At 51.1% G+C, this 24,405-nt stretch overlaps 1 protein-coding gene across 1 annotated transcript in view; it reads right to left on the reverse strand.

Annotated features, from left to right (window-relative positions):
* CSMD2 (CUB and Sushi multiple domains 2) overlaps positions 1-20,269 on the reverse strand; it is a 439,963-nt gene extending 419,694 nt beyond the window's left edge. The window contains exons 1-2 of the mRNA XM_064172682.1: positions 20,065-20,269; positions 18,918-19,185 (exon numbers count right to left, since the gene is read on the reverse strand). Of these exons, the coding sequence (XP_064028752.1) occupies positions 18,918-19,185; positions 20,065-20,112 (316 nt within the window). The 5' untranslated portion in view covers positions 20,113-20,269. The remainder of the gene's footprint in view (positions 1-18,917; positions 19,186-20,064) is intronic.
* Positions 20,270-24,405: the final 4,136 nt, after the last annotated feature.

A 24,405-nucleotide genomic window follows, 5' to 3' on the forward strand; every position in this document is an offset into this window, starting at 1 on the left:
TCTCTCTGTGACAATGAGGATCCAACCACCTCCCCGAGGAGCCTGCTCCAATCTCTGAGAACCCATTCAGCAAAGAAGTTCCCTTTCACACCCAATCCTCACAAGGCATCAAAGAGATTAGGCAACTCCTTTGTGCAAGCCTTGACAACACCGGAATGGGTTCACCTGAGGACCACAAGTGCCTTTCCAAAAGGGGCTGCAGTGGACCAGGTTTAGAACCATTTCAGCACAACCTCAGAAGTGCAGGCAGATGCTCTGTAGCCTTTACAAACGCACCTGAGCTCTGCAGCTAACATATCCTCTTATAAAACCCCACTGGGCAAGTGCACACTTATTTAGGCATCTCAACAGCCTTGCAAATCTTGCCTCAGGAGCCCAAGTCTCAATGAAAGCATTCAGAAGGATTCAAAAGCTTCTGAAAATTGTACTTATTTTCTCTCTGCAGCTGTCAAACAAATCCAGCTTTATTTCCCCCTCCTCACTTCCAGGACAGACATCTCTAAAGACAGCACAGGGCAGGCAAGGTTTGCTGTGACTGTTCATGAGGGTGTCCAGAGACAGGATGAGGAGGAAAGGTTTGAAGCTGAGGCAGAGCAGGGTTAGGGTGGAGCTGAAGAAGAAGTTCTGCAGTTTGAGGATGGTGAGAGCATGGAATAGGCTGCCCAGGGAGGCTGTGGAGCCAAGGGCTGGAGCAGCTCTGCTATATGAGGACAGGCTGGGGCAGCTGGGGTTGGTCAGCCTGGAGAGGTGAAGACTCCAAAGGCACCTTGGAGCTGCCTGCCAGTACCTGAAGGGATCCTGCAGGAAGGCTGCAGAGGGACTTTCCATGAGGGTGTCTGAGATAGTACAAGGGGGAATGGTTTGAAGCTGAGGCAGAGCAGGGTTAGAGAGGAGATGAGGAAGAAGTTCTTCAGTTTGAGGGTGGTGAGAGTCTGGAATAGGCTGCCCAGGGAGGCTGTGGATTGCTTCTCCCTTGGGGTGTTAAGGCCAGGTTGGATGAGGCCTTGAGCAGCCAAGTCTAGTTAAGAGATGTCTCTGCCCATGGTGGGGAGGTTGGAGCAGATGGTCTCTGAGGTCCCTTCCAACCTGAGCCATTCTGTGATTTCATTCTGTGATCTCTCCTGCAGGAATCTTGGCAATCTCAGCCTTTGTCCCTCTTCCTCTAAGTTTGGGTTTTTTCCCATGGACAGTTCCTCTCAACTCACAACTGAAATGCAAACTCAGAACAGGGAACCCAACATTGGTTCAAACCCTTGCAAACTGCATAGAAGCACAGAATCAGGCAGGTTGGAAGAGAGCTCCAAGCTCAGCCAGCCCAACCTAGCACCCAGCCCTGCCCAACCAACCAGACCATGGCACTAAGTGCCCCAGCCAGGCTTGGCTTCAACATCTCCAGCCACAGCCACTCCACCACCTCCCTGGGCAGCCCATTCCAATGCCAATCACTCTCTCTCACAACAACTTCCTAACAACATCCAGCCTCAACCTGCCCTGGCACAGCTTGAGGCTGTGTCCCCTTGTTCTGTTGCTGGCTGCCTGGCAGCAAAGCCCAACCCCACCTGGCTACAGCCTCCTTGCAGGTAGTTGCAGACAGCAATGAGCTCTGCCCTGAGCCTCCTCTGCTGCAGGCTGCACCCCCCCAGCTCCCTCAGCCTCTCCTCACAGGGCTGTGCTCCAGGCCCCTCCCCAGCCTTGCTGCCCTTCTCCAAACACCTTCCAGCACCTCAACATCTCTCTGCAATGGAGGAGCCCAGAACTGGACACAGCACTCAAGGAGCATTTCTCACTCTGCCTCACTTAAAAGTTGCTAATTATTATCTCCAAAACAACTTCTTTTTTCTTTTTCTTCCAATTTGTATTTCAATTATTTCCCAGTAAAAGAATATTTGCATTTAAATGGCTTATCCACTGGGCTCAAACAAACTCATTTTCATTTCAGGTGTTAGGACTCCTTTATCTAAAAAAAAAAAACTCACCCAAAAAAACAAAACCAAATGAAAAAGAGAAAAGCTAAGAAGGGTGAAATAAGGTTCAAGGTGAAATCCATCCCACAGGTGGTGGAGAAGGTCTAATTTAAGGATTTCCTCACCATAAATTCCCATTATTGGTCTCTATTCCCCTGCTTACTTAATCCATGGCACCATGAAAAGACCCAGTTTCATTTGCCATTATTAGGGATGAAGCTGTGTGTCCAGCTGGAAAATTCAATGCTCCCTCAAGGCCAGCAGGAAAAGACTTTGCCCCAAGAGAGATCTCTGACCCAGCTACAAATCTCATCCAACTAATCACTCAGAAGGCCTCAGCCCCTGAAATCCTTACAGCATTAATTACCTTGATGGAGAAGTGGCAGGTTGAAGAGGATGCTACAGTGGGTACAGCTTCTTTAGAGAGAATCACAGCATCATACAGTGCTAGGGGTTGGAAGGGACCTGCAGAGATCATCAGGTCCACCCCCCCTGCCAAAGGAGGATCCCCTAAGGGCAAGCCAAACGAGAACACATGCAGGTTGGCTTGGAAAGTCTGCAGAGAAGGAGACTCCACTACTTAAGGTTAGAGGGAGTTGCAAGAACTCTTTCTTCCTCCTTCTCACAGTGTTTCAGTTCCTAGCTGGCACCTTTAAGCATCAATGGAGCAGCCTGGTCTAGAAGGGCAACTGACATCATCTACCTGGAAGTGAGAAAGGCATTTGACATCCTGGCCACCAAACTGGAACAACACAGACTGGATGGGTGGAGCACTGCTGGGTAAGGAACTGGCTGGATGGTGGCATGCAGGGAGTGCTGATCAAGGGCACAATGCCCATCTGGAGACCTGTGCCAAGTGGCTTCCTCAGGGGTCAGTGCTGGGCCCAGTGCTGTTCAACATCTTTATCAGCAACATGGACAGAGGAATCAGTGCACCCTCAGCAAGTGTGCAGATGGCACCAAGCTGTGTGGCACAGTCGACCTGCTGGAGGGCAGAGATCCATCTAGAGGGACCTGGACAGGCTGCAGAGCTATGCCCAGGCCAATCTCATGGCATTCAACCAGGCCAAGTGGAAGGTCCTGCACCTGGGTGGGTGCAATCCCAAGCACAGCTCCAAGCTGGGTGTGGAATGGCTGAGAGCAGCCCTGAGGAACAGGCCGTGGGGGTCTGGGGTGATGAAAAGCTCAACAGGAGCCTGCAGTGTGAGTGCAGCCCAGACACAAGCCTGTGCTGGGCTGCAGCAAGAGCAGGGTGGGCACAGGGCAAGGGAGGGGATTCTGCCCCTTGGTTCTGCTCTCCTCACACCCCACCTGCAGTCCTGGGGGCAGTTCTGGAGCCCCCAGCACAAGCAGGACATGGAAGTGTTGGAGGCAGTGCAGAGGAGGCCACCAAGATGCTGAGAGGGCTGCAGCAGCTCTGCTGTGAGCACAGGCTGAGAGAGTTGGGGCTCTGCAGCCTGGAGAAGGCTTGGAGGAGACCTTGGAGTGGTCCAATAGTGTCTGAATGGGGCTCCAGGAGGGCTGGGCAGGAACTATTGACAAGGTCTGGTAATGACAGGATAAGGAGGAATGGGTTTAAACTGGCAGAGAGGAGATTGAAAATGGATGTTAGGAAGAAGTTGTTTGCAGAGGGGGTGGCGAGAGACTGGCACAGGTTGAGGGTGGGGAGACACTGGCACAGGTTGCCCAGGGTGGTGAGACACTGGCACAGGTTGCCCAGGGAGGTTGTCAAGCACAGAAGCACCCAATGTGATCAAAGATCAAAGATCACATTGGGTGCTTCTGTGCTCCACAACCTCCCTGGAGGTGTTCAAGGCCAGGCTGGATGAGTCCTTGAGCCACCTGTTCTGGTGGGAGGTGTCCCTGCCTATGGGGGGACTGTTTGCAAGGTCTTGCAGTGCAAGAACAAAGGCCAATGGCTTTTAGCTGGGAGAGGGGAGGATGAGAGTGAAGATTAAGAAGAGATTCTTTAGAGTGAAGATGATGAGACCCTGAAACAACTTACCCAAGGAGGCTGTGGCTGCCCCCTCCCTGGAAGTGTTCAAGGCCAGGTTGGATAAAGCTTTGAGCAACCTGAGCTGGGTTGGCACTGAAAGGTCCCTTTCAACTCCAACCACTCTATGAACGCACCAAGAAGCTCTTCCCTCTCCCACCACTTGCTCACCCTCTCCAGTGAGCAGCACACTGCCTGTTCAGCAGGGCTTTGAGATCTTCCAACAAAGCCCTCTGCCAGGCATTTCTGTTCCAACAGCTTGCACTTGTATTATCATATTTGAATTACAAAAAGAGGCAAACAGAAGGCAATTTCTCTTGGGAATCTTTTTTTTTGTTGTTGGGATACAAATTCAATTCTTTCCCCCCCCCCCCCCCCCCCCCCCCCCTTGATTCTGTTAACAGCACTTCCACAGCCACTTCCTTTAAGGATTGCTGCACTTGATATTTATTACCTCATGCTTACTTAATGTCACCTTGAGCAATCAGGGAAAGTCACCAGGAGCTGACAGTAGGCAGGGAAGTGAACAAAGCACAGGTGCCCTAAACAAGAAATAGCTCCAAAAGGCTTCTGACAGATTATCTGTAGAAACAGTGAAGCATTTCACAGAACCATAGAGTAAAGCAGGTTGAAAGAGACCTCCAAGCTCATCCAGTCCAACCTAGCACCTAGCCCTGGCCAATCAACTAGAGGTCACTCAAAGCCTCATCCAACCTGGCCTTGATCACCTTCAGGGAGGTTGTGGAGCACAGAAGGACCCAATGTGATCTTTGATCACATTGGGTCCTTCTGTGCTCCACAACCTCCCTGGGAAACCTGTGCCAATGTCTCACCACCCTCAACCTGTGCCAGTGTCTCCCCACCCTCAACCTGTGCCAATGTCTCACCACCCTCACTGCAAAGAACCCTTTCCTAACATCTAGTTTGAATCTCCCCTCTGCCACTTTAAACCCATTACCACTTGTCCTGTCACTACACTTTTTGTTTTGCTGTGTGATATGATTCCTGGGAAGGAGATCTAAGGAGGAAATCACAGAGTCAAGCAGGTTGAGAAGAGAGCTCCAAGCTCAGCCAGCACAACCTATCTCCCAGCCCTGCCCAACCAACCAGACCATGGCACTAAGTGCCCCAGCCAGGCTTGGCTTCAACACCTCCAGCCACAGAGACTCCACCACCTCCCTGGGCAGCCCATTCCAATGCCAGTCACTCTCTCTGACAACAACTTCCTCCTCACATCCAGCCTCAACCTGCCCTGGCACAGCTTGAGGCTGTGTCCCCTTCTTCTGTCTCTGGTTGCCTGGCAGCAGAGCCCAACCCCTCCTGGCTAAAACCTCCCTTCAGGTAGTTGTAGACAGCAACGAAGTTTGCCTTGAGCCTCCTCTTCTCCAGGCTAAACAACCTCAGCTCCCTCAGCCTCTCCTCACAGGGCTTCAATTATATTCAATTCGATTATATTCAACATTTTTTCACTGCCTTTACCCATGAATTTGACATACAAACCTGGAATTCTTCATGGAAAACCATCAGCTTGAACAGTAAACATCCTCCTGTCCAAACAATCTTGGCAGCTGAGAGATGTTCTGCTTACAAAACCAGACCTTTTTCTGCTGCCTTGCTCCAAATTCTCATGCTAGCATCAAGAGGAGTGTGGCCAGCAGGGCCCCTCTGCTCTGCTGAGAGCTCACCTCAAATGCTGTCTCCAGTTCTGGTGGCCACATCCTAAAGAGGACACAGAGCTGCTGCAGTAAGTCCAGAGCAGACCACAAAGATGATCCAAGAGCTGGAGCAGCTCTGCTATGAGGAGAGGCTGAGGCAGCTAAGGATGTTCAGCCTGGAGAGGAGAAGACCCAAGGGGTCCTTAGAGATGGCCTCCAGTATACAAAGGCATCCTCCAGGAAGGCTGCAGAGAGACTTTTCCTGTGGGTCTCTAGAGACAGAACAAGAGGGAATGCTTTGAATCTGAGGCAGAGCAGGGTTAGAGTGGAGCTGAGGAAGAAGTTCTTCAGGATGAGGGTGGTGAGACTCTGGAATAGGCTGCCCAAGGAGGTTGTGGATGCCTCCTCCCTGGGGGTGTTCAGCCCAGCTTGGATGAGGCTCCAAGTCTATGATTCTGTGATGTAGTTTCTGTATCCTGTGACTTCCACCTATGCCTAAGGACCAAAGCAGCTCAGAACTTGCTGCCACTGCCATTAAAATTGCCTTGTACTGTTTCATTTTTCCCCTCACCACTCTCTGCCATTCATTGAAAACCTCATTTTCACCCTCAGACATATTCTATTTAATCTTAGTTTTCAATCCCAAAAGCAAATCAATACTTTTCTTCTTCAATCTGCATAGCTCTCAATCAAACAGCTAACAAGGGGTGAACAGAATCGACTGCTGGGTTCAGATTGGGTATGTTTTGGAGAAGTCTCATTTGCTAACAGCACTCATGGAAAAGGAGGGAGAAAAACTGCCCATAATAGCCCTCAGCATTTGATTCCTAAGCCAAAAAAAAAGGTCGTAATTTGTTCTCTAATTTAAGACTGCCACAGCACTTAGTAGGAACAAATGACAAACCCTTCCACAAAACATCCTTCTCTGGAGCACTTCAAGTCCAGTGGGATGCATTTCCCTCTCTCAAGAGGGCTTCTTTCAGCTGAACCAACTCAGCTCTTTATGGAGAGATAACAGCACTATGGACCTTGCATGGCTCTCTCTTGGACCTCCTAGGGTTGTCTTTTGGACCTCCCAAGGCTCTCTTTTGGACCTCCCTGGGTTGTCTTTTGGACCTCCCAAGGCTCTCTCTTGGACCTCCCTGGGTTGTCTTTTGGACCTCCCAGGGTTGTCTTTTGGACCTCCCAAGGCTCTCTTTTGGACCTCCCTGGGTTGTCTTTTGGACCTCCCAGGGTTGTCTTTTGGACTTCCAAAGGCTCTCTTTTGGACCTCCCTGGGTTGTCTTTTGGACCTCCCAGGGTTGTCTTTTGGACCCCCCAAGGCTCTCTCTTGGACCTCCCAGGGTTGTCTTTTGGACCCCCCAAGGCTCTCTCTTGGTCCTCAAAGCCTGCTCTAGTGTGAGATGTCCCTGCCCATGGCAGGGGGGTTGGAACTGGCTGATCCTTGTGATCCCTTCCCACCCTGACTGATTCTGTGGTTCTATGAAGATCTCCTCTCAGCCCTCTCCAAACTCAACAACCCCAGGGGCTCCTCCTCAGCCAGATGTTGCAGTCCCTCAGCACCACAGGCTCCCCAGCACATGTGCACCTGACAGGTTTGGGGGATTTGCTTTAAAATACATTTTCCTTACAGCACTCTAACTAAAGCACAGAGATCCCAACACAGCTCTTGTGCCACCCTCTGGAGAGCTACAGGATGGAGCCCTCCAGAAAGGGACTAACCCTGCAGAGGGCTCAGCATGCAAGCAACTGACTGTCCTCTCTCTGGCCTTGGTAGGATGAGTGGTGAAGGCAGCACTAAAGATCAAGTCCCAACCCTATCAGGGGCAAATTTCTTACCCTTCAAATAGTTATTATTCAGCAGGCAGACTCCAATTTTAACAGAGTCCTTCTCCAAGTGGTGATTCACAGATTGAAAGCATTCTCAGGTGGCCTGCCAGGATCTGAAGTGGGCCACAAAAAAAGCTGGAGAGGGACTTTTGAGGCTACCAGGGAGTGGCAGGAGTGGGGGGAATGGAGCAAAGCTGGAGGTGGGGAGAGGGAGGCTGGAGGTGAGGAGTAAGTTATTGAGCAGGAGAGTGGTGAGAGGCTGGAATGGGTTGCCCAGGGAGGTGGTTGAGGCCCCATGGCTGGAGGTGTTTGAGGCCAGGCTGGCTGAGGCTGTGTGCAGCCTGCTCTAGGGTAGGGTGTCCCTGGGCATGGCAGGGGGGCTGGAACTGGCTGCTCCTTGTGGTCCCTCCCAACCCTGACTGATTCTATGACTCTGTTGTTGCTGACACATCCAGTGGCCACAGCCAGTGCCTAACCTCTCCCTAATGGAGGCAAAACAACAATAGAAGGTTATAAACAATATGCTGCAGGATGCAAGGAGCATCCTTTTAAATGGCATCAGATAAAGGACCAGGCTTCATTATCCTTCTGAGGAGGGAGATTTCCTTTCTGGGAGGAAATATATATATATTTTTATATCATAATTCAAGGTATCAAATGGGAAAGGAACATTGAATTGTGCCTTTGTGTCAGAAGAAATGAGCTTCCATTTTCTGTACCTCCAACTTGGCTTGAACTGCTCACCAGTGTCAGATCAAGCCTCTGCCTAACAAAGGGCCAGGTTCTCCTTTGCCCTGCAGCAGTGAGAAGAGGGAAGAATCCTGCTGCTAATAATGGAGTTACAGAAACATGAAGGAGGCAGGACTGGAGGAGAGAATGAGACTCAGTACAGCCTCACATTTGCAAGCTGCAAGACCAGCTCTCCTGAAAGGTGCTTTCACTGCCAGCCAGCACTGCTCATGTCAGCTACAACTAGGGAGAAGTCCTCCTCACAGGAGGCTGGATCTCAAGAGCCTGGGAGCACCCAGAAGCCAAAGCAGAGCGAGGGGAGAGGTAGCAACACACGAGGGGCTGCACAACAGCACAGCATCCCCCAAGGGAAAGTGCTGCAGCAAACTTGCTGAGAAGGAAAAGCCAAGCCAGAGAGTAAGGAAATCCACTCAGCCTGCTCCCTCAAGGCACCAAGCTGCAGTTCAGCCCCCCTGGCTCCAAAAGCAATGACACAGATGCCATAGGAAAATATAAATGGGTGTATTTCCAACTCTGCTTTCACCAAGGTAGCCAAACCCAAAAGCTGAAGTGCTGATAGCAGGCACCATGAGTGAGTTCTCTGTTTGATCTCTTCCATCCCCAAGAAATTCATCTTCACAACACATTACATCCAGCACTATTTTTCCCCTCTGCACACCAGCTCAAGCTCACACAATTTAAGCAACTACTTCAAAGCCAAAGACTCTGTGGATGGAAGGTTAAAATCTGAAGGTTCAGACCATCCTTTCCACCAATGCCCTGCTTTTGCTTAAGACCTGTGTCCAATTCCCTGATGCTTCTGGCACATTCTTAGTCTGCTCCATGTCTCCTACCTCCCCACTCTGCACCAGAGTTTGCTTTGCTTTTAAGAGCTGCACTGCAGCCTGTCCATAGAAGGCACAAGAGTGGACAGGCACACACAAAGACTGGGCAAGTGGGAGAGCAAAAACTAGAGGAGAAGCTGAGCAACCTGTGCAAATCCTTGCTGGAACCAAACCTTCATTTGCTTGTATTTCTGAGTTAGGTTTTGGTTTTGCTATGACTGATTCTTGAATCATAGTATCACAGAGCCAAGCAGGTTAGAAGAGAGCTCCAAGCTCAGCCAGCACAACCTAGCACCCAGCCCTGCCCAACCAACCAGACCATGGCACTAAGTGCCCCAGCCAGGCTTGGCTTCAACACCTCCAGCCACAGCCACTCCACCACCTCCCTGGGCAGCCCATTCCAATGCCAATCACTCTCTCTGACAACAACTTCCTCCTAACATCCAGCCTAGACCTGCCCTGGCACAGCTTCAGGCTGTGTGTCCTTGTTCTGGTGCTGGCTGCCTGGCAGCAGAGCCCAACCCCACCTGGCTACAGCCTCCCTGCAGGCAGCTGCAGGCAATGAGCTCTGCCCTGAGCCTCCTCTGCTGCAGGCTGCACCCCCCCAGCTCCCTCAGCCTCTCCTCACAGGGCTGTGCTCCAGGCCCCTCCCCAGCCTTGCTGCCCTTCTCCAAACACCTTCCAGCACCTTAACATCTCTCTTGACTGGAGGAGCCCAGAACTGGACACAGCACTCAAGGGATGGCCTGAGCAGTGCTGAGCACAGGGGCACAAGAACCTCCCTTGTCCTGCTGCCCACACTGCTCCTGAGCCTGCCCAGGATGCCATTGGCTCTGCTGCCCACCTGGGCATTCTGCTGCTTCAGCTCCTGTCTGCCTGGCTGCTCTCATCCACTCTGGCCCCAGCCTGCAGTGCTGCTTGGGCTTGTTGTGGCCAAAGTGCAGAACCCTGCACTTAGCCTCTTTCAGTCTCATCCCATTGGCCTCTGCCCACCCATCCAGCCTGGCCAGGTCCCTCTGCTACCCTCCAACAGCTCCGCAGCTGCTCCTAGCTTGGTGTCATCTGCAAAATTCCTGATGCTGGACTCAATCCCCTGGTGCAGATCATCACTAAAGCTATTGAACAGGCCTGTGCCCAGCCCTGATCCCTGGGGCACACCACCAGTGCCAGCTGCCAGCTGGCTGTGGCACCATTCACCACCACTCTCTGGTCACAGCCCTCCAGCCAGTTCTTGCCCTGTATCAGAGTGAATCTGTCCAAGCCAGGAGCTGCCAGCTGTGCCAGGAGCTGCTTGTGGCAGATGGTGTCAAAGGCTCTGCTGCAGTCCAGTTCAGTAGCAGACAACTTGCACCTCAGAAAGCCACTCACCCAGCTGCCCACGAACCCCAGATCATACATGAAATGGTTGAATCCATTCCCTGCAATCCAGAGAGACAACCAAAGGCATCAAAACTTGTGCAGCTAATCAACCTGCTGCCATTTGTACCTGCTGAAAGCTTTTCACAAACATCCCAAGATCTCTCTGCAGAATAAATCTGTAACTCATTGCAGGATTGGACTTTGCCAGTTTGGCTTATCCCCATGGTGCAGACGGGGGAGTGAAACAGGTTCACCCTCTCCAAGGTTTTAAGTGCCAGCAGCCATGGAAAACAGCAAGAACTGGGCTGTAATGACTTCTGCCAGGCAACAAAGTGTGCAAATAACAGGAGAGCACTGAACCAGGAAATCCCCAGTGGTGGTTCATTCTCTGGTTGTGATTAACTCATCTGCCTTGCCCATTGCAGTGATTCTCGCCCCTCCCAACACCAAGGCTCTGGGTGCTGTCCGGGCCAGGCTGTGACTGGGGTTTGGTGAGCACAGCCTGTTGGTCTCCATCCTATTGAACTGACAGCTGAACTCTTTCCACTGAAGGAAATGTAGGTGGCCACTGAGGCAGGTGGATGAAACCTAAACAAAACCATTCCATCAAACCCGAGGAGACTCCACGCTCCGGAGAGCTAACGCAAGCCAGAGGCCAAAAGAACCAATCTCCTTTTCTTTTGTTTAAAGATGTTCTGGATAAAGAGACCTTTATTTGCTGTTCATTGTTGTTTTATCTGCCTTGAAATGGGAACTGCAGAGATTCTGATAAATGGATTGAGAAATTGGTCTGTTTCAGTGTAACCACTGTCAAATGCCTTCGCATCCGCCAGCGCGGCTGCAGCTCAGCCCTCGGCTGCGGGGAGAAGGCATCTCAGAACCAGCTGGGAAGCAAGAGCCTGGCATCCCTGTGCTGCTCAGCACACACCAACAGGCAGAAGTGAGACCTAAAGTCTGTTCCTAGTTCTGACAGCAACCTGCTGTGTGACCTTGGGCAAAGCCTTCCCGCATCCAGCTCTGCCTCCTCCCTTCCCTACGCTTAAGAGCAAAACGACTTTGGACACAGACTGCTCCTGCCCAGTGGCTCCTCTTGTAGGGCTGCTGAGGAAGCAGGAGCAGCAATTCCTCCTTAAAGGGAGCAGCGCTCCTGAAGCTGCTCAGTATGCATGCAAGGGGGGTTGGGAGCCCCTCCTGGGGCTCTGCTTTCTGGGAGGGCTGCTGTGTTTCTGTATCACTTTTAACTTGTCTGTTTCTCTCTATAGCTGTAGAGGTTGCAACTATCTGCTTGTACCTGGTGCTAAGCTGTGACTATAAAGCTTCATTCTTCCAATTTCCAGATCGACTGAGTCTAGGCTGGGTGATTTTCTTAAGTGGAAGGGGGGCAGGTAACACCCAAACCATCACAACCCTCTACATGCTTTCCACAAATGACTACTTCCAGTACCAAAAGGCAATAGCAGGGCTCAGTATGCATGCTACAAACGCACTGACACCACATGTTGCACAGGACTTTAAGTTTCTCTTCCTTCAACTCTCTAAATGCCTCTTTTCCCCAAACCTCAGCCTGGAGTAGATTTTTTTGCAGTCAGAGATGGGGAAGGATTGGTTTTGTTTGTTTTAATTACTCCCCTACCACACATCTCCCTGGCAACCACAGCTGCTTGAGTCCTTGCAGTTACAAGACCCTTCTCCTCTTCAGCTAAAGGCACACAGCTCATCAGACCTCCCAGCTCCACAATTATTTTGACCTCTAAGAAATTACCTGCACCAGCAGGACTCCTACAGCCTCCAGTCCTCATTCCAGCCAGCAGACACCAGTGGTGTACACACACAATACAGAGCAGGCAGGCAGTTTGTTCCCACAGTGATGCCTGCACCTGGTAAGGACAGGAAATTGCTGCGACCATCACTGCAAGTGATTGAATCATGGAATCACAGAATCAGTCAGGGTTGGAAGGGAGCAGCAAGGATCATCTGGTTCCAGCCTCCCTGCCTCGGGCAGGGACACCTCACACTAGATCAGGCTGTCTAGAGCCTCATCCAGCCTGGCCTTAAACACCTCCAGGGTGTTTAGTCATGGAATGCACTTGGCACTGGGAAGAAAGGGTGAACACATGGAATCTGTGATTCTGTGATTCAACACAATATGAAATCACATTAAAAAAAGAGGTCACTTCCCTAAAAAAAAAAAAAATAAAGCTCTTTTCCACTTCCTTGCAAGGGAGGTATAAATATATATATATATAAAAGCCATCCCAGCTTCCTGCAGTCTCCTTTCTGGCTGGCCGTGTCCATGGCAGCAGCAGAGAGGCTGAAAGAGAGTTAATTTGATTGCTTTGATCAATGGGATTTTCCCCATTCCACATGACCCACTGGCAGATGACTCTGCCAGTGCATAGCATGGCCCAAGCAGGTATGTCTTAGCAGATTGCTGCACTGCATCATGTTTGCTGCAGGCCAAGTGCACTGATTGCCTGCACTGCTCTGTGCTTCGCTCCTCGGGAGCGGCTCCGTGAGCACCAACTGGGGGGTGCTACTTTGAGCACTTCTTTAAATCTCTCTGTCTTGCTTTCAAAGAAAGCAACATCTGAGTGCCTGCTGCTCAAAGGCAGTCTCCTCTGGCCTAGATCCACTGCAAACTTCAGTAGGAGTTGGATGGAGGGTGTGATGGGTTAGGAACTTTCCCCTCACGCAGAAGCATCCAGGTTGGCAAAGCCCCTCAGGAGCACCAAGGCCAACCCAGAACCCTGCTCTACAAGATTCACCTTAAACCATAGCCCTAAGCACCACAGCCAAACCACCCTTAAACACATCCAGGCTGGGTGGCTCCAGCACCTCCCTGGGCAGCTCATTCCAGTCCCTAATCACTCTCTCCATAAAAAAACCTTTTTCCTAATGTCCAATCTAAACCTCTGCAGCCTCAGCTTGAGGCCATTCCCCCTTGCTCTGGCTCCAATTCCCTGTGAGCAGAGCCCAGCAGCAGCTTCTCCACAAGACACACTACTGGAAATTTCCCAGACCAGTTCAGACAGTTTGGAAGTAAGCTAAAGCTGCATTTACAGCTAAGCTCAATACAGAAGCATATAGGCACAATACATTTACATGTATTTACAATTCTATATCATTTACAAATAACACAGCAATACAAATTCCCTCCTGGACAAAGAAATTGCCCAGAAGGGGCTCAAAGCCTCTTTCTTCCTCTCTCTCTCCCAGACACACAAGCAATCAGCAAAGCTTACTTGTTAGCTGTGAGTGGAAGATGTTAAAGCAGAGTGAAGAAGTGAAGCAGCATCCCAGAGCAAAGAGGGACAAAAGCTTTTGCATTCTGACTTTTTATGCCTTTTAGCAAGCCAATGAATGATACAGAATTGGTTGTTGTTATTCCTTTAGGACAAATGATCTAATTTCTCTCATTAGAATATTCCAATTAGCCTCAAACACAGCACAGAGGAAGGCAGAGCAGTGAAATTTGGTGTCTCCCAAGCCCAGGTGCAGGGTGGGGAGGACCAAGGAATTCAGTCCATGCAAATCCTTGGAGCACAGAAGCAAGTGCTTAACAGCACTTTAACAGTGGTCACACCACTGGGGTGGGTGGGGGAGAAGACTTATTCCTCATTCCTGATCTAGGGTAGGGTGTCCTTGCCCATGGCAGGGGGGGTGGAACTAGATGATCCTTGTGGTCCTTTCCAATCCTGATTGATTCTATGATCTACCCCTGAAAAGAGATTACAGCGACACAGTCACTTCTGCATAGCAAGGTATGGTCTTTATAGCAGTCATACTACTTATGATCACTTGGTCAACAGCTCAGCCAAGCCCTAAACCACCCTGGCTGAAAGCATAGCCACTGGGATTTACTGCAGATTGCCTGGATCACATTCCCTGCATCCATCTTGCTATGTGGCTTCCTTTGACAGAAGCTCCTAGACCACTGGAAGGCAGCCACCAAGGCTCTGTTGAGCAGACTTCCACCTCTGCACCACTCTGGGCTGGCTCAGCTGGGAACCACCATCCAGCTGAATACAGAAATTCCCTAGGAGGTACCAGACATGACAGAGGCTGAGCTCAGTGGCAAAGGAATAGAATCAACCAAGTTGGAAGAGACCTCCAAGATCATCCAGTCCAACCTATCCCCCAGCCCTATCCAGTCCATGGCACTAAGTGCCTCATCCAGTGTTCCTCAGCAGCACTGAGAGGCTTGAAGTAGAATCTCAATCTTCCTAGCAAGAGCTTCTCTTCTGCCTCCCTTCTCTACCCATCACTATGGCCACAAACCTCCGTGGAGCAGCCTGCTGAATTTGCATGTCCTTTACTAAGAACGAGTGTGAAGAGAGAAAGTTTGTTCACCACCCACTGGTCAAAGCTGAAGGCCACATACTGGCCCAGCCTTACATACACAGACCAGTGGAGACAAGAGGATTGGTCCCTATTCCCAGCCACCTGATGGTCACTTGTAACCCCCCTGCGAAGCACTGAAGACCTGTGGACTAGGTCACACATCCTCCTAGTCACAAGAGCAAGGCAGGCACAGCAAGATGCTGCCTTCTGTGTTACAAGCATAAGGTCTATGCAGCCAGCCTGGTCTCAAGCAGAAGTGCTGCACCCTCTAAGCATCTGCACCCTCTAAGCATCTGCACCCCTGTGCTAGTTTGAGCCTAGCTGGGATATTTTGGTGAGAAGAATCAGATGCTAGGCTGTGAAAAGGAAACAGTGCTGATGTCTACTGCACTCATAGGCTTGCTGAGATGCAGAAGGACAAGAACACAAACACAGGTAACACAGAGGCTCTCTCTGCCTTTGGGGCTGCACTTCTCTCTCTCTAACCTGCTGTCTGTGTGGCTAATCCTTCTGCTTCCTAACTCCCCTGGCCAATCCTCCAAATTCACCTTGAACATAAGGCAAAGCCTGGGGTGAGGTAGAGGGATGGGAAGAAGGTGGAAGGGTGGTTGGGAGCTCCTCCTGGGGCTCTGCTTTCTGGGAGGGCTGCTGTGTTTCTGTATCACTTTTAACGTGTCTATTTCTCTCTATAGCTGTAGAGGTTGTAACTATCTGCTTGTACCTGGTGCTAAGCTGTGACTATAAAGCTTCATTCTTCCAATTTCCAGATCGACTGAGTCTAGGCTGGGTGATTTTCTTAAGTGGAGGGGGGGCAGGTAACACCCAAACCATCACAACCCTCTACATGCTTTCCATAAATGACTACTTCCAGTACCAAAAGGCAATAGCAGGGCATGGATGAGGCGATGGGAAGCATTCATTCTGTGTCTCTCTGATCTCCTCCCTGCTCCAACAATAGTAGGACTCAGATCAAAACAATATGCTCAGCTATTGCCACAACATTGGAGCTTCATCATATGCCACAATCAAATGTAATCAGACTGCTGACTACTCACTTCCCTCCCTCCTGCAAAGAAACATCTATCCACCACTTCAGCTAGCATCTCATACCCTTACCCCTTAGAAAACACACTCAAATCACCAAATCTTTCACACTGAAATTCCTTCCCTAGCAGGCTAAGTGCCCCTGAATTACTCTTCAACCTGTGGAGGCTTAAGACAGCACAGCAAAATAGAAGGCTGATTTACAACACCAATATCTCCACATACAGGAACAGTGAGAAAGAGCTTCCTGCTCCCCTACTCTTCAGACAGTCTGCCCCAAAGAATTTTCCACCAAGAAAGAAACCCAAAAGAGATAGTTACAGTGAATTTCAACTGCTCAGACCATCTTTTGTCTCAGTGCACCCTTCCATAACCCAGGACAAAACAAGGTGCTGAGTGGCAAAGCACAGGGTGTAAATCATGGTATTGGGATCCCCTTAGGAACAGGTCTTCTATAAGGAATTCTCTGGGTGTCTATCCATCACTCCTAGCCAGGACATGCCCCAGACAGCTTCTAGTGCCCACATACAGCAGGGAATGGAAGGGAAAACAAGAGCAAACCATTCCTGTTCTTGCTGCTCTGCCAATCAAGAAATGCACTTTCAGATACAGCATCCACACTACTGCCGAGAGGCCATGCACAGATCACACTGGGGCGGGTTGGAAGAGACCTTAAAGATCATCCAGATCCAACCACCTGCCATGGGCAGGATACCTCCCACTAGAGCAGGTTTCTCAAGGTCTCATCCAGCCTGGCCTTGAACATCTCCAGGGAGGGGACATCCACAACTCCCCTGGGCAACCTGTGCCAGTGTCTCCCCACCCTCACTGTCCAGAATTTCCTCCCCATCTCCAGTCTCAGTCTCCCCTGCTCCAGTTTAAAGCCATTGCCCCTCACCCTATCACTGCAAGCCCTTGCAGATTCATCATTCCAAGAGGCCATGCACAGATCACAGTGATCCAGCAGCCAAATCTCCTGCCCTCTGCCAGTCCTAAAGCAGTTGCACTGTGACTGCACCCTTGGAACTAAAAGGGGCAGCTACACAAACCATTTCCTCTCCCCCACCCTGCACACACACAAACTCCAGCACATCACAGACCAGCACCTTCCCTACAGCTCGCTCAGTTCCGTGCCCGGCCAGAAGCTGCCTGCATTGCCTCGCCTGCAACCCAGCAACGTCTGAGGGAGGCTTTTGCTTTCTGCTGGCTTTGAGAAGGACATTACTGGGCACAGGACTACTGACACAGCACAGCTGATGTGCTACCAGGGGGACTTCCTTCCTATTTCAGAGGGCCAGAGCTCCCAGCTGCTGGTTTTACACGAACAGCTCTGCTGCCACACTATGGGTACGCTTGGTCATTACCATCCACCCAAACACCGGGAGCAGGAGAGGTTAGAAAGAAGCCTCTTAGGACTCCATTGTACAGAGGTTCAGGATTTGCTCAGAGAAGGTGCTAGAAGTCCCAGCCTGGACTACACTTCCTTTCTGGAATTGCACTCTCAAACCCTCTGTGGCCTCTGCAAAGGGTGGGTGCATTCAAGCCCTACACACTGACTGTTCTGATAGCTATCAGCAAGCCACTGATTGCAAAGTTGGCATAAAGACCATCATTGGGGTTTCAGAATTTAAGATGAGGAGCTACTGAGCAATGCCTCTGAGCCCTGATGCAAACAAAAAGCACCTGAGGTCCAGAAAGCTTCTGCAGATCTGCTCAGCAAAGAGCTTCACCCAACCTCTGGGTGAAGGATCCAGAAGAGATGAGCACACTAAATGCAGAGAGAGAAGGGAGCCAGGGGCCTGAGAAGAAAGGGTCAAGCACTGAACAAGCAAGCACAGAGAAGAGCCTGGAACATCTACTGTGAGCAAGCTCCTCAGAGCTTAGTGACAAAAAGCTGTAACCCCCTGCTAGAGTGAATCCCATCTTCAGGTAGCTCTGCATGGGTCTATCCGTATCAGAAAAGCACAACAGAAACTGCTGGAATGGTTTCCTCTTGTGCACAGGGCAAATGTTCCTGCTAAAGAAGGGGAAATATTTACCCCCCCAAGACCTATTCTCCCTTACTTAGGACCAGCAGGTTGGGTGGGTGGGTTTATGCTCTTTCCAAACAGACACTTCCAATCAGCAAAACTCTTCAGCCCTACTGCAAGAACACTCAGGAGGAGCAGTTAACACCAATCCCAGATCTCCTTTGAGGAAATCTGCCTTACACAGTAAAAAAAACACTTTGGCAACCCAAAGTTTTGCCCCCCAAAACCCCCAAGCAGCTTTGGTAGCCATCACCATCCCAACACACATTCCTCCAGCCTAAGACTCAGCAGAGATGCCAAACGTTACTTGGGAACTCTTGGGCAAGCAGGGCAGTGCACGGCGTGGGGAGACGCCACTGCCAAACACTCAGCTCTCCCATCCTTCCCACACGCACAGGAGGACAGTCCCTAAATATTTGCTGTTGACACCAGAAATAAACTCCAGTCCTCGGCAGTGCTTTTGCTACAAGGGCAGTTGCAGAAACTAGGGAGGAGACAGAAGCAAACTCCTCCCAAATTCAAGTCCTCTTTTTTTTGCTGTCTTTCGAGTCAATCCATGTGTAATGTCACCCAGCTGAGGCCAAAGAGCTCGGGTTTGGGTTTTAAGATGGTCATCAACTTGCAAGGCAGGAGGAATAAAAGTGCTTCCATCTTCATGCGAGGTGTCCTAGATCTGTGTTAGCAGCTCTGGGTGAACACTGGGCTGGGGAAACACTGAATTAAGGGGCAAGGGAAAGGCATTTCTCACAGTCACCTTGCATCTCGTGCGGCAACTGCGTCCAAAGGCTGTGACCCACCAGAGAAGGGGGAACGAGGGGACACGAAGCCACCTTTGGTTACCCCCACGGCTTCAAATTGTCCCTCCCAAAGGATAGGGAGGGAAAACTATCTTTGCAGAGAGCTACAAAAGACCTGAAGAGAACAGACTCCTTATGGAACGCTCCAGGGAAGCATGTGCTGCCACACCAGTGTGTGCAGACACGCAGGGCTGTCATCCTCCCCACCGCCACCCACCCCCCATCACACACACACACACACAGAGGATTAACAGTGCTCCTTTGATCTAAGGAGCAGGAAGGGGGGGAAAAAGGCTTCTAAAGTTGCCAGTTTTTCTCCATGACACTTACCAGTCACCGAGACAGCCAGCAGCCCCACGGAGAGCAGCAGCACCCGGCTCCAGGAGCTCACTTCCACCGTCATCAGAGCAAAGATCCCCAATTTTCCCCAGTTCTTTCCAAATCCACAGCTGCATCCCGGCTTGTCCCATCCCAAGGAAGGTTGCATGTCAAAGGGCAGCAGGAATGGGGGCGTGCAGGGGGTCGGTGGTTGTTGTTGTTGTTGGGTTTTTCCCCCTTTTCTTCTTCCCCTTTGCAATTGGGATAGTCCTCGGCTTGGCTGGATGAAGAGGAGAAAGGAAAGAAGGGGGGAGGAAAAAAAAAGGCAGGTCAGGCTTGGGATTCTTTTATTATGATGATGATGATGATTTTTTTTTTCAGCCCAGGGAAAAAAAAAAAATCCCACCGCATGGAAGGCTCTGAGCTTCTGCAGCTGGAATGAACCAAGTGTGGCAGCAGCTCGGGGAGAGGAGAGGCAAGGAAAGGAGAGGAGAGGAGAGGAGAGGAGAGGAGAGGAGGGCTGGCTCGTCCCTCCCGGTGCCTGTCTCAGAGCCAGCTCCTCGGCAGCAGCAGCAGCAGCAGCAGCAGCACCACACAGTCCCCCGGGATTTATACTTTTTTATTAGCCACTTGATTAATCATTCCCATCTATTTGTTCTCCTCTTCCCTAAATGCTGAGGAGGGGGGAGAGAGGGCAAGGGTGTGTTGCTGTGGCGAGGGGCTGCTGCTGTGCAGCCACCAAACAGACCTGGCTGCACTTGGCTCCTCCGAACCCCAGCGCAGTCCTCCCACCGGCACCCACCCGACCAGAACCGACAAAGCAGCTTTAGCACTGGGTTTATTTTTAAGCCACACTACAGGTTCCCTGTACGAGTCTCCCAGATCTCCCCCCCCGCCCCATTTTGCATGGAGCACAGCACGGTATCTATATGTACACATAGCCAGCATCTCTGCTACGAAACCATCTGCCAGAGCCACGCAGCCTCCAGAACCCCCTCGCCCCCCTTTCTCCCAGCCTCTGTAAACAACTTGATGCTATTGACACGATTTGGGTGAGAAAGTAAATTTTGGGAGAAACGCAAGAGAGAGATCACAGGGGAGGGGAAGACAAAAAGGAATGAATAAAGAAAGAAAGAAAATCAAACCCACCCCACCCCACCCGGCTTTGACTTGTCCTCAGCAGCACGGATCCCAGCAGCACAGCCATGCCCTGGCACAGGTGGGACTGGTTTAGGCGGTGTGGAGGTGGGAAAGGCTGTGCTTGGCTGTAGCCCCCTCCGCCCAGCCAACAGATACTCTTAGCTGTGCTGCTGCTGTCCCTTCCCTGAGCTGGCAAAGTGGCATTTCTCCACCGCCTCCCCTTTATTTTTTACCCCATATATTTTTTTCCTCCAGCGTCTCTCAGTACATTTGTAGCTGCGTGCAAGATTGGGGGGAGGGGGGGGGGGGAGGGAAACGCAGTCCGTTAAGGAACTTAATTATCTTGGTAATGATGCTCTGATCTATGGGCAAGAAAAATAACTCGAACGTGACAGCAAAGCTTAATAAATAAACCAAAAATGAAAGAAAACAAAGCAACAGCAACAAAAAAAAAAAGGGACATCTTCAAATTTCCTCCCCCCCCTCCTCCCTTCTCGGCAAGAACCTGCTTCTCCCTTCCCCTCTTGGGCTGCCAGCCAAGGAGCAGCCCCTCTCCCAAAAGCTCCGCTCCTGCCTGCGGAGAAGGGGAAGGGAAGGAGGTGGTTCCCAGCCCGACCTCCCCTTCTCCAAGCCTCGCTTTGTTGGCTTGTTTGGGTTTTTTTTCTCTTCCTTCTGCCGCCCGCCCCTCGCTGCCGGAGGATCCGAGACGGGCGGGCGGCGGAGCCCCGAGTCCCGGAGCCAGGTGGGCTGGAACCGGCAGCGGGGCTGGGATCGGGTCCCCACGGCTCCAGCATCCCCAGCTCGCCCAGCCCTGCAGCCGGCTCAATTCGCCTCCCATCCCCCTGCCTCAGTGCTTTGCATTTGCTGCAGTTTCTTGCTGCAAAACCCCCTTCTTCTTCGGTCTTGTTCCGGTTGCCTTCAATGAGCTTATTTGACAGCTAACCCCCAAATTATGTCGAGGGGCTTGCAAATCTGTCCCTCCACCCTCAAATCAATCCTCTTTTCTCAGTGCCTTTCCCCTCTGTCCCCTCTGCATTTCAATCCCTCCACTGCCTACATTGTGAAGCGGTGCCAAGAGCCAAGGCAACCAGGGCTGGTACATGAAAGAGTTGCTTTATGTCTGGTTAAACTGCAGTGTCCTATTCAAATGGACCTTATTGTTCAAAGGCAGGGATCCAAAGAGAAAAGGATCAGAGAACAGGGGATCACACTTCAGGGCTCCATACATTGGCTTACCCTTACACAGCCATCCCCCTCAAAGAATTCTCCCCCTTCCCCAGCCCCAAAAATCACATTCAGCCGACGATGTGACTTGGTTGCTGCACAGCAGCAGGGTATAGGCTGAGCCAAAGCCAGCCCTGCACCAAGAACAATCTACAGGCATAATAAACTCATTGAGGAGATAGAGTCTCACTTTATTCCTGGCTAATAAAATAGCTATTGCCAATCACAGCTTTCCTCCCAAGTTTCCTTTCTCAAAAGCACCAAGGTTTAGGGTCCAACATCTTCAAACCACCACACAGCACTTGTTTGCTGGAGGAACACGGCAGAAACCAACCAGCTTCTTGGGCTGCAACCCAGCTCCGAGAAGGAAGCGCTGGCAGGTTCTGGTTAACAACCCATTTCTAGCCCCTACCCACCCAACTTGAGCTTCTCACCTTGGCAAAATTAACCTCCACCGCCAGCCAAAGCCTTGCGTTCAGTGCGAGCAGCCACCCGCAGGCAGCTCCTGCTCCGCACTGCCACCCGCAGCCAGAGCCTGGGCGAGAGGACCCTGCTGCCTTCAGACCTCGGTGCCCTCCGCCTTCCCTGCAGCTATTTAGCCAACTTTTTAACGTTCTCCTTGCCGCACGGTGCCTCACCCTCCTGCCAGCACAGGCTGAGCTCTTTTGTGGTCCCCCCGAGCGAGCAACAGCCTCGACAGCACCTGCGAGGTCCAGCTTCATCCACAGAGCTGAGAGCCCTGCCCAGGTATGAACCAAGTCCTTACTCCCCCAGGGAACAGAAACAGACCCTGACATAACCAAGGACCTCAAACTGAGTTCCACTTTCATCCACAGAGCTGAGAGCCATACCCAGGTGTGAACCAGGTCCTTACTTCCCCAGGGAACAGAAACAGAACCTGACATAACCAAGGACCTCAAACTGAGTTCCACTTTCATCCATAGAGCTGAGAGCCATGCCCAAGTATGCACCAAGTCCTTACTTCCCCAGGGAACAGAAACAGACCCTGACATAACCAAGGACCTCAAACTGAGTTCCACTTTCATCCATAGAGCTGAGAGCCATACCCAGGTGTGAACCAAGTCCTTACTTCCCCAGGGAACAGAAAAAGAACCTGACATAACCAAGGACCTCAAACGGAGTTCCACTTTCATCCACAGAGCTGAGAGCCATGCCCAGGTGTGAACCAAGTCCTTACTTCCCCAGGGAACAGAAACAGACCCTGACATAACCAAGGACCTCAAACAGAGTTCCACTTTCATCCACAGAGCTGAGAGCCATGCTCAGGTATGCACCAAGTCCTTGCTTCCCCAAGGAAAAGGAACAGTCCCTGACATAACCAAGGGCCTTCAGCTGAGTTTCACTTTCATCCACAGACCTGAGAGCCATGCTCAGGTATGAACCAAGTCCTCACTTCCCCAAGGAAAAGAAATAGACCCTGACATAATCAAGAACTTTCAACCAAGTTTTGCCTCTAGTTTTATATCCAGAGGGTTCCTCTTTCTCTCTCCCTCCCCTTCTCCCACATGCATCATGCTCCCAGGATTGTGGGCAGCAGTCACAACCACAGCTGAGATGAGGAGCTACAGAAGACATCCACACTGAGAACATGATCACATGCCCTAAACCTTCAAGTGGCAGAATTAGTAACTGGGCATAAACAAAAAGCAACCAACCCAACAAAAAAACCTCACTAAATGCCACACAATTCCCTTCATTTATTCCTTCTTGTCAACTTATTATCACTACTGGGGACACAGACACACACACACACACCCCACAAGAGTGTTTATCCAGGCAGAACCATGAGCCAGGAGGTAGGTGTGAATAATGTCTCCATTTAGAGAGAAACTGCAGTCACCATTTAACTGAAATGACAGGAGAGTCCACTTCTGGATTATCTGAAAGCAGATAAGTGCAGAGCCAAGATCTTAGTGTACAGCATAATGATTTCGGTTGCCTCTGAAGGTGTGCACATCACTTTTGCACTTCAAAAATACTTTGCCTCCAATTTCCATCTCTAAATCAGGTTTTACAGCCCAGCAGCCAGAAATGCCAGAGAGGCACTGAAAAGAAACAGCACCCACAGCAAAATTCTGTGGCCCTGCTGCTGAAAGCCATGCAAGCTCCAAAAGCCAGAGTGAGATCTTGCCTCAATGCAGAGGAAGGGCTCCTCTCCCTCCAGCACAGAGGGACAGAACTGCCACTGTGCTTCTGGAAGCATGGAAGAGTTGCAGAAGGTCATGATTAGGTGACAGACTCAAAGACCTTCCCAGCATGGACAGAAAGTGGCCGAGTAGAAAAAAGGTTCAGCTACTGAGATGTAAGTTCAAAGTAGTCTCTCCTCCTCCTGCCTCTTGACAGAGCAGACCTGGGTGCCACATGCTGTGGAGGGTGGTTGTAGGGTGGGGCTGCAAAGAGTTGCAGGGGCACAAACCGCTTGAGCAGGGATGAAATGTGTTGCTAGGTGGGGCTCAAGATGAGGATGCTGCTCCTTGGCGCTGGGCTGAGTTAAATACTACAGCAGAGACACCTCTTCTGCCTGCACTGCTTCCCTCACACGAGGACTCTGTTCTTGGAATCATAGAATCAAGCAGGTTGGAAGAGAGCTCCAAGCTCAGACAGCCCAACCTAGCACCCAGCCCTGCCTAACCAACCAGACCATGGCACTAAGTGCCTCAGCCAGGCTTGGCTTCAACACCTCCAGCCACAGCCACTCCACCACCTCCCTGGGCAGCCCATTCCAATGCCAATCACTCTCTCTGACAACAACTTCCTCCTCACATCCAGCCTCAACCTGCCCTGCCACAGCTCGAGACTGTGTCCCCTTCTTCTGTTGCTGGCTGCCTGGCAGTAGAGCCCAACCCCACCTGGCTACAGCCTCCCTGCAGGCAGCTGCAGGCAGCAATGAGCTCTGCCCTGAGCCTCCTCTGCTGCAGGCTGCACCCCCCCAGCTCCCTCAGCCTCTCCTCACAGGGCTGTGCTCCAGGACCCTCCCCAGCCTTGCTGCCCTTCTCTCAACACCTTCCAGCACCTCAACATCTCTCTGCAATTCAGGAGCCCAGAACTGGACACAGCACTCAAGGTGTGGCCTGAGCAGTGCTGAGTGTCAGTGGAAAGATGAAGGAATGAGGGC

The sequence above is a fragment of the Pogoniulus pusillus genome, chromosome 37, assembly GCF_015220805.1.
Source record: "Pogoniulus pusillus isolate bPogPus1 chromosome 37, bPogPus1.pri, whole genome shotgun sequence".
Taxonomy (NCBI): Eukaryota; Metazoa; Chordata; class Aves; order Piciformes; family Lybiidae; genus Pogoniulus; species Pogoniulus pusillus.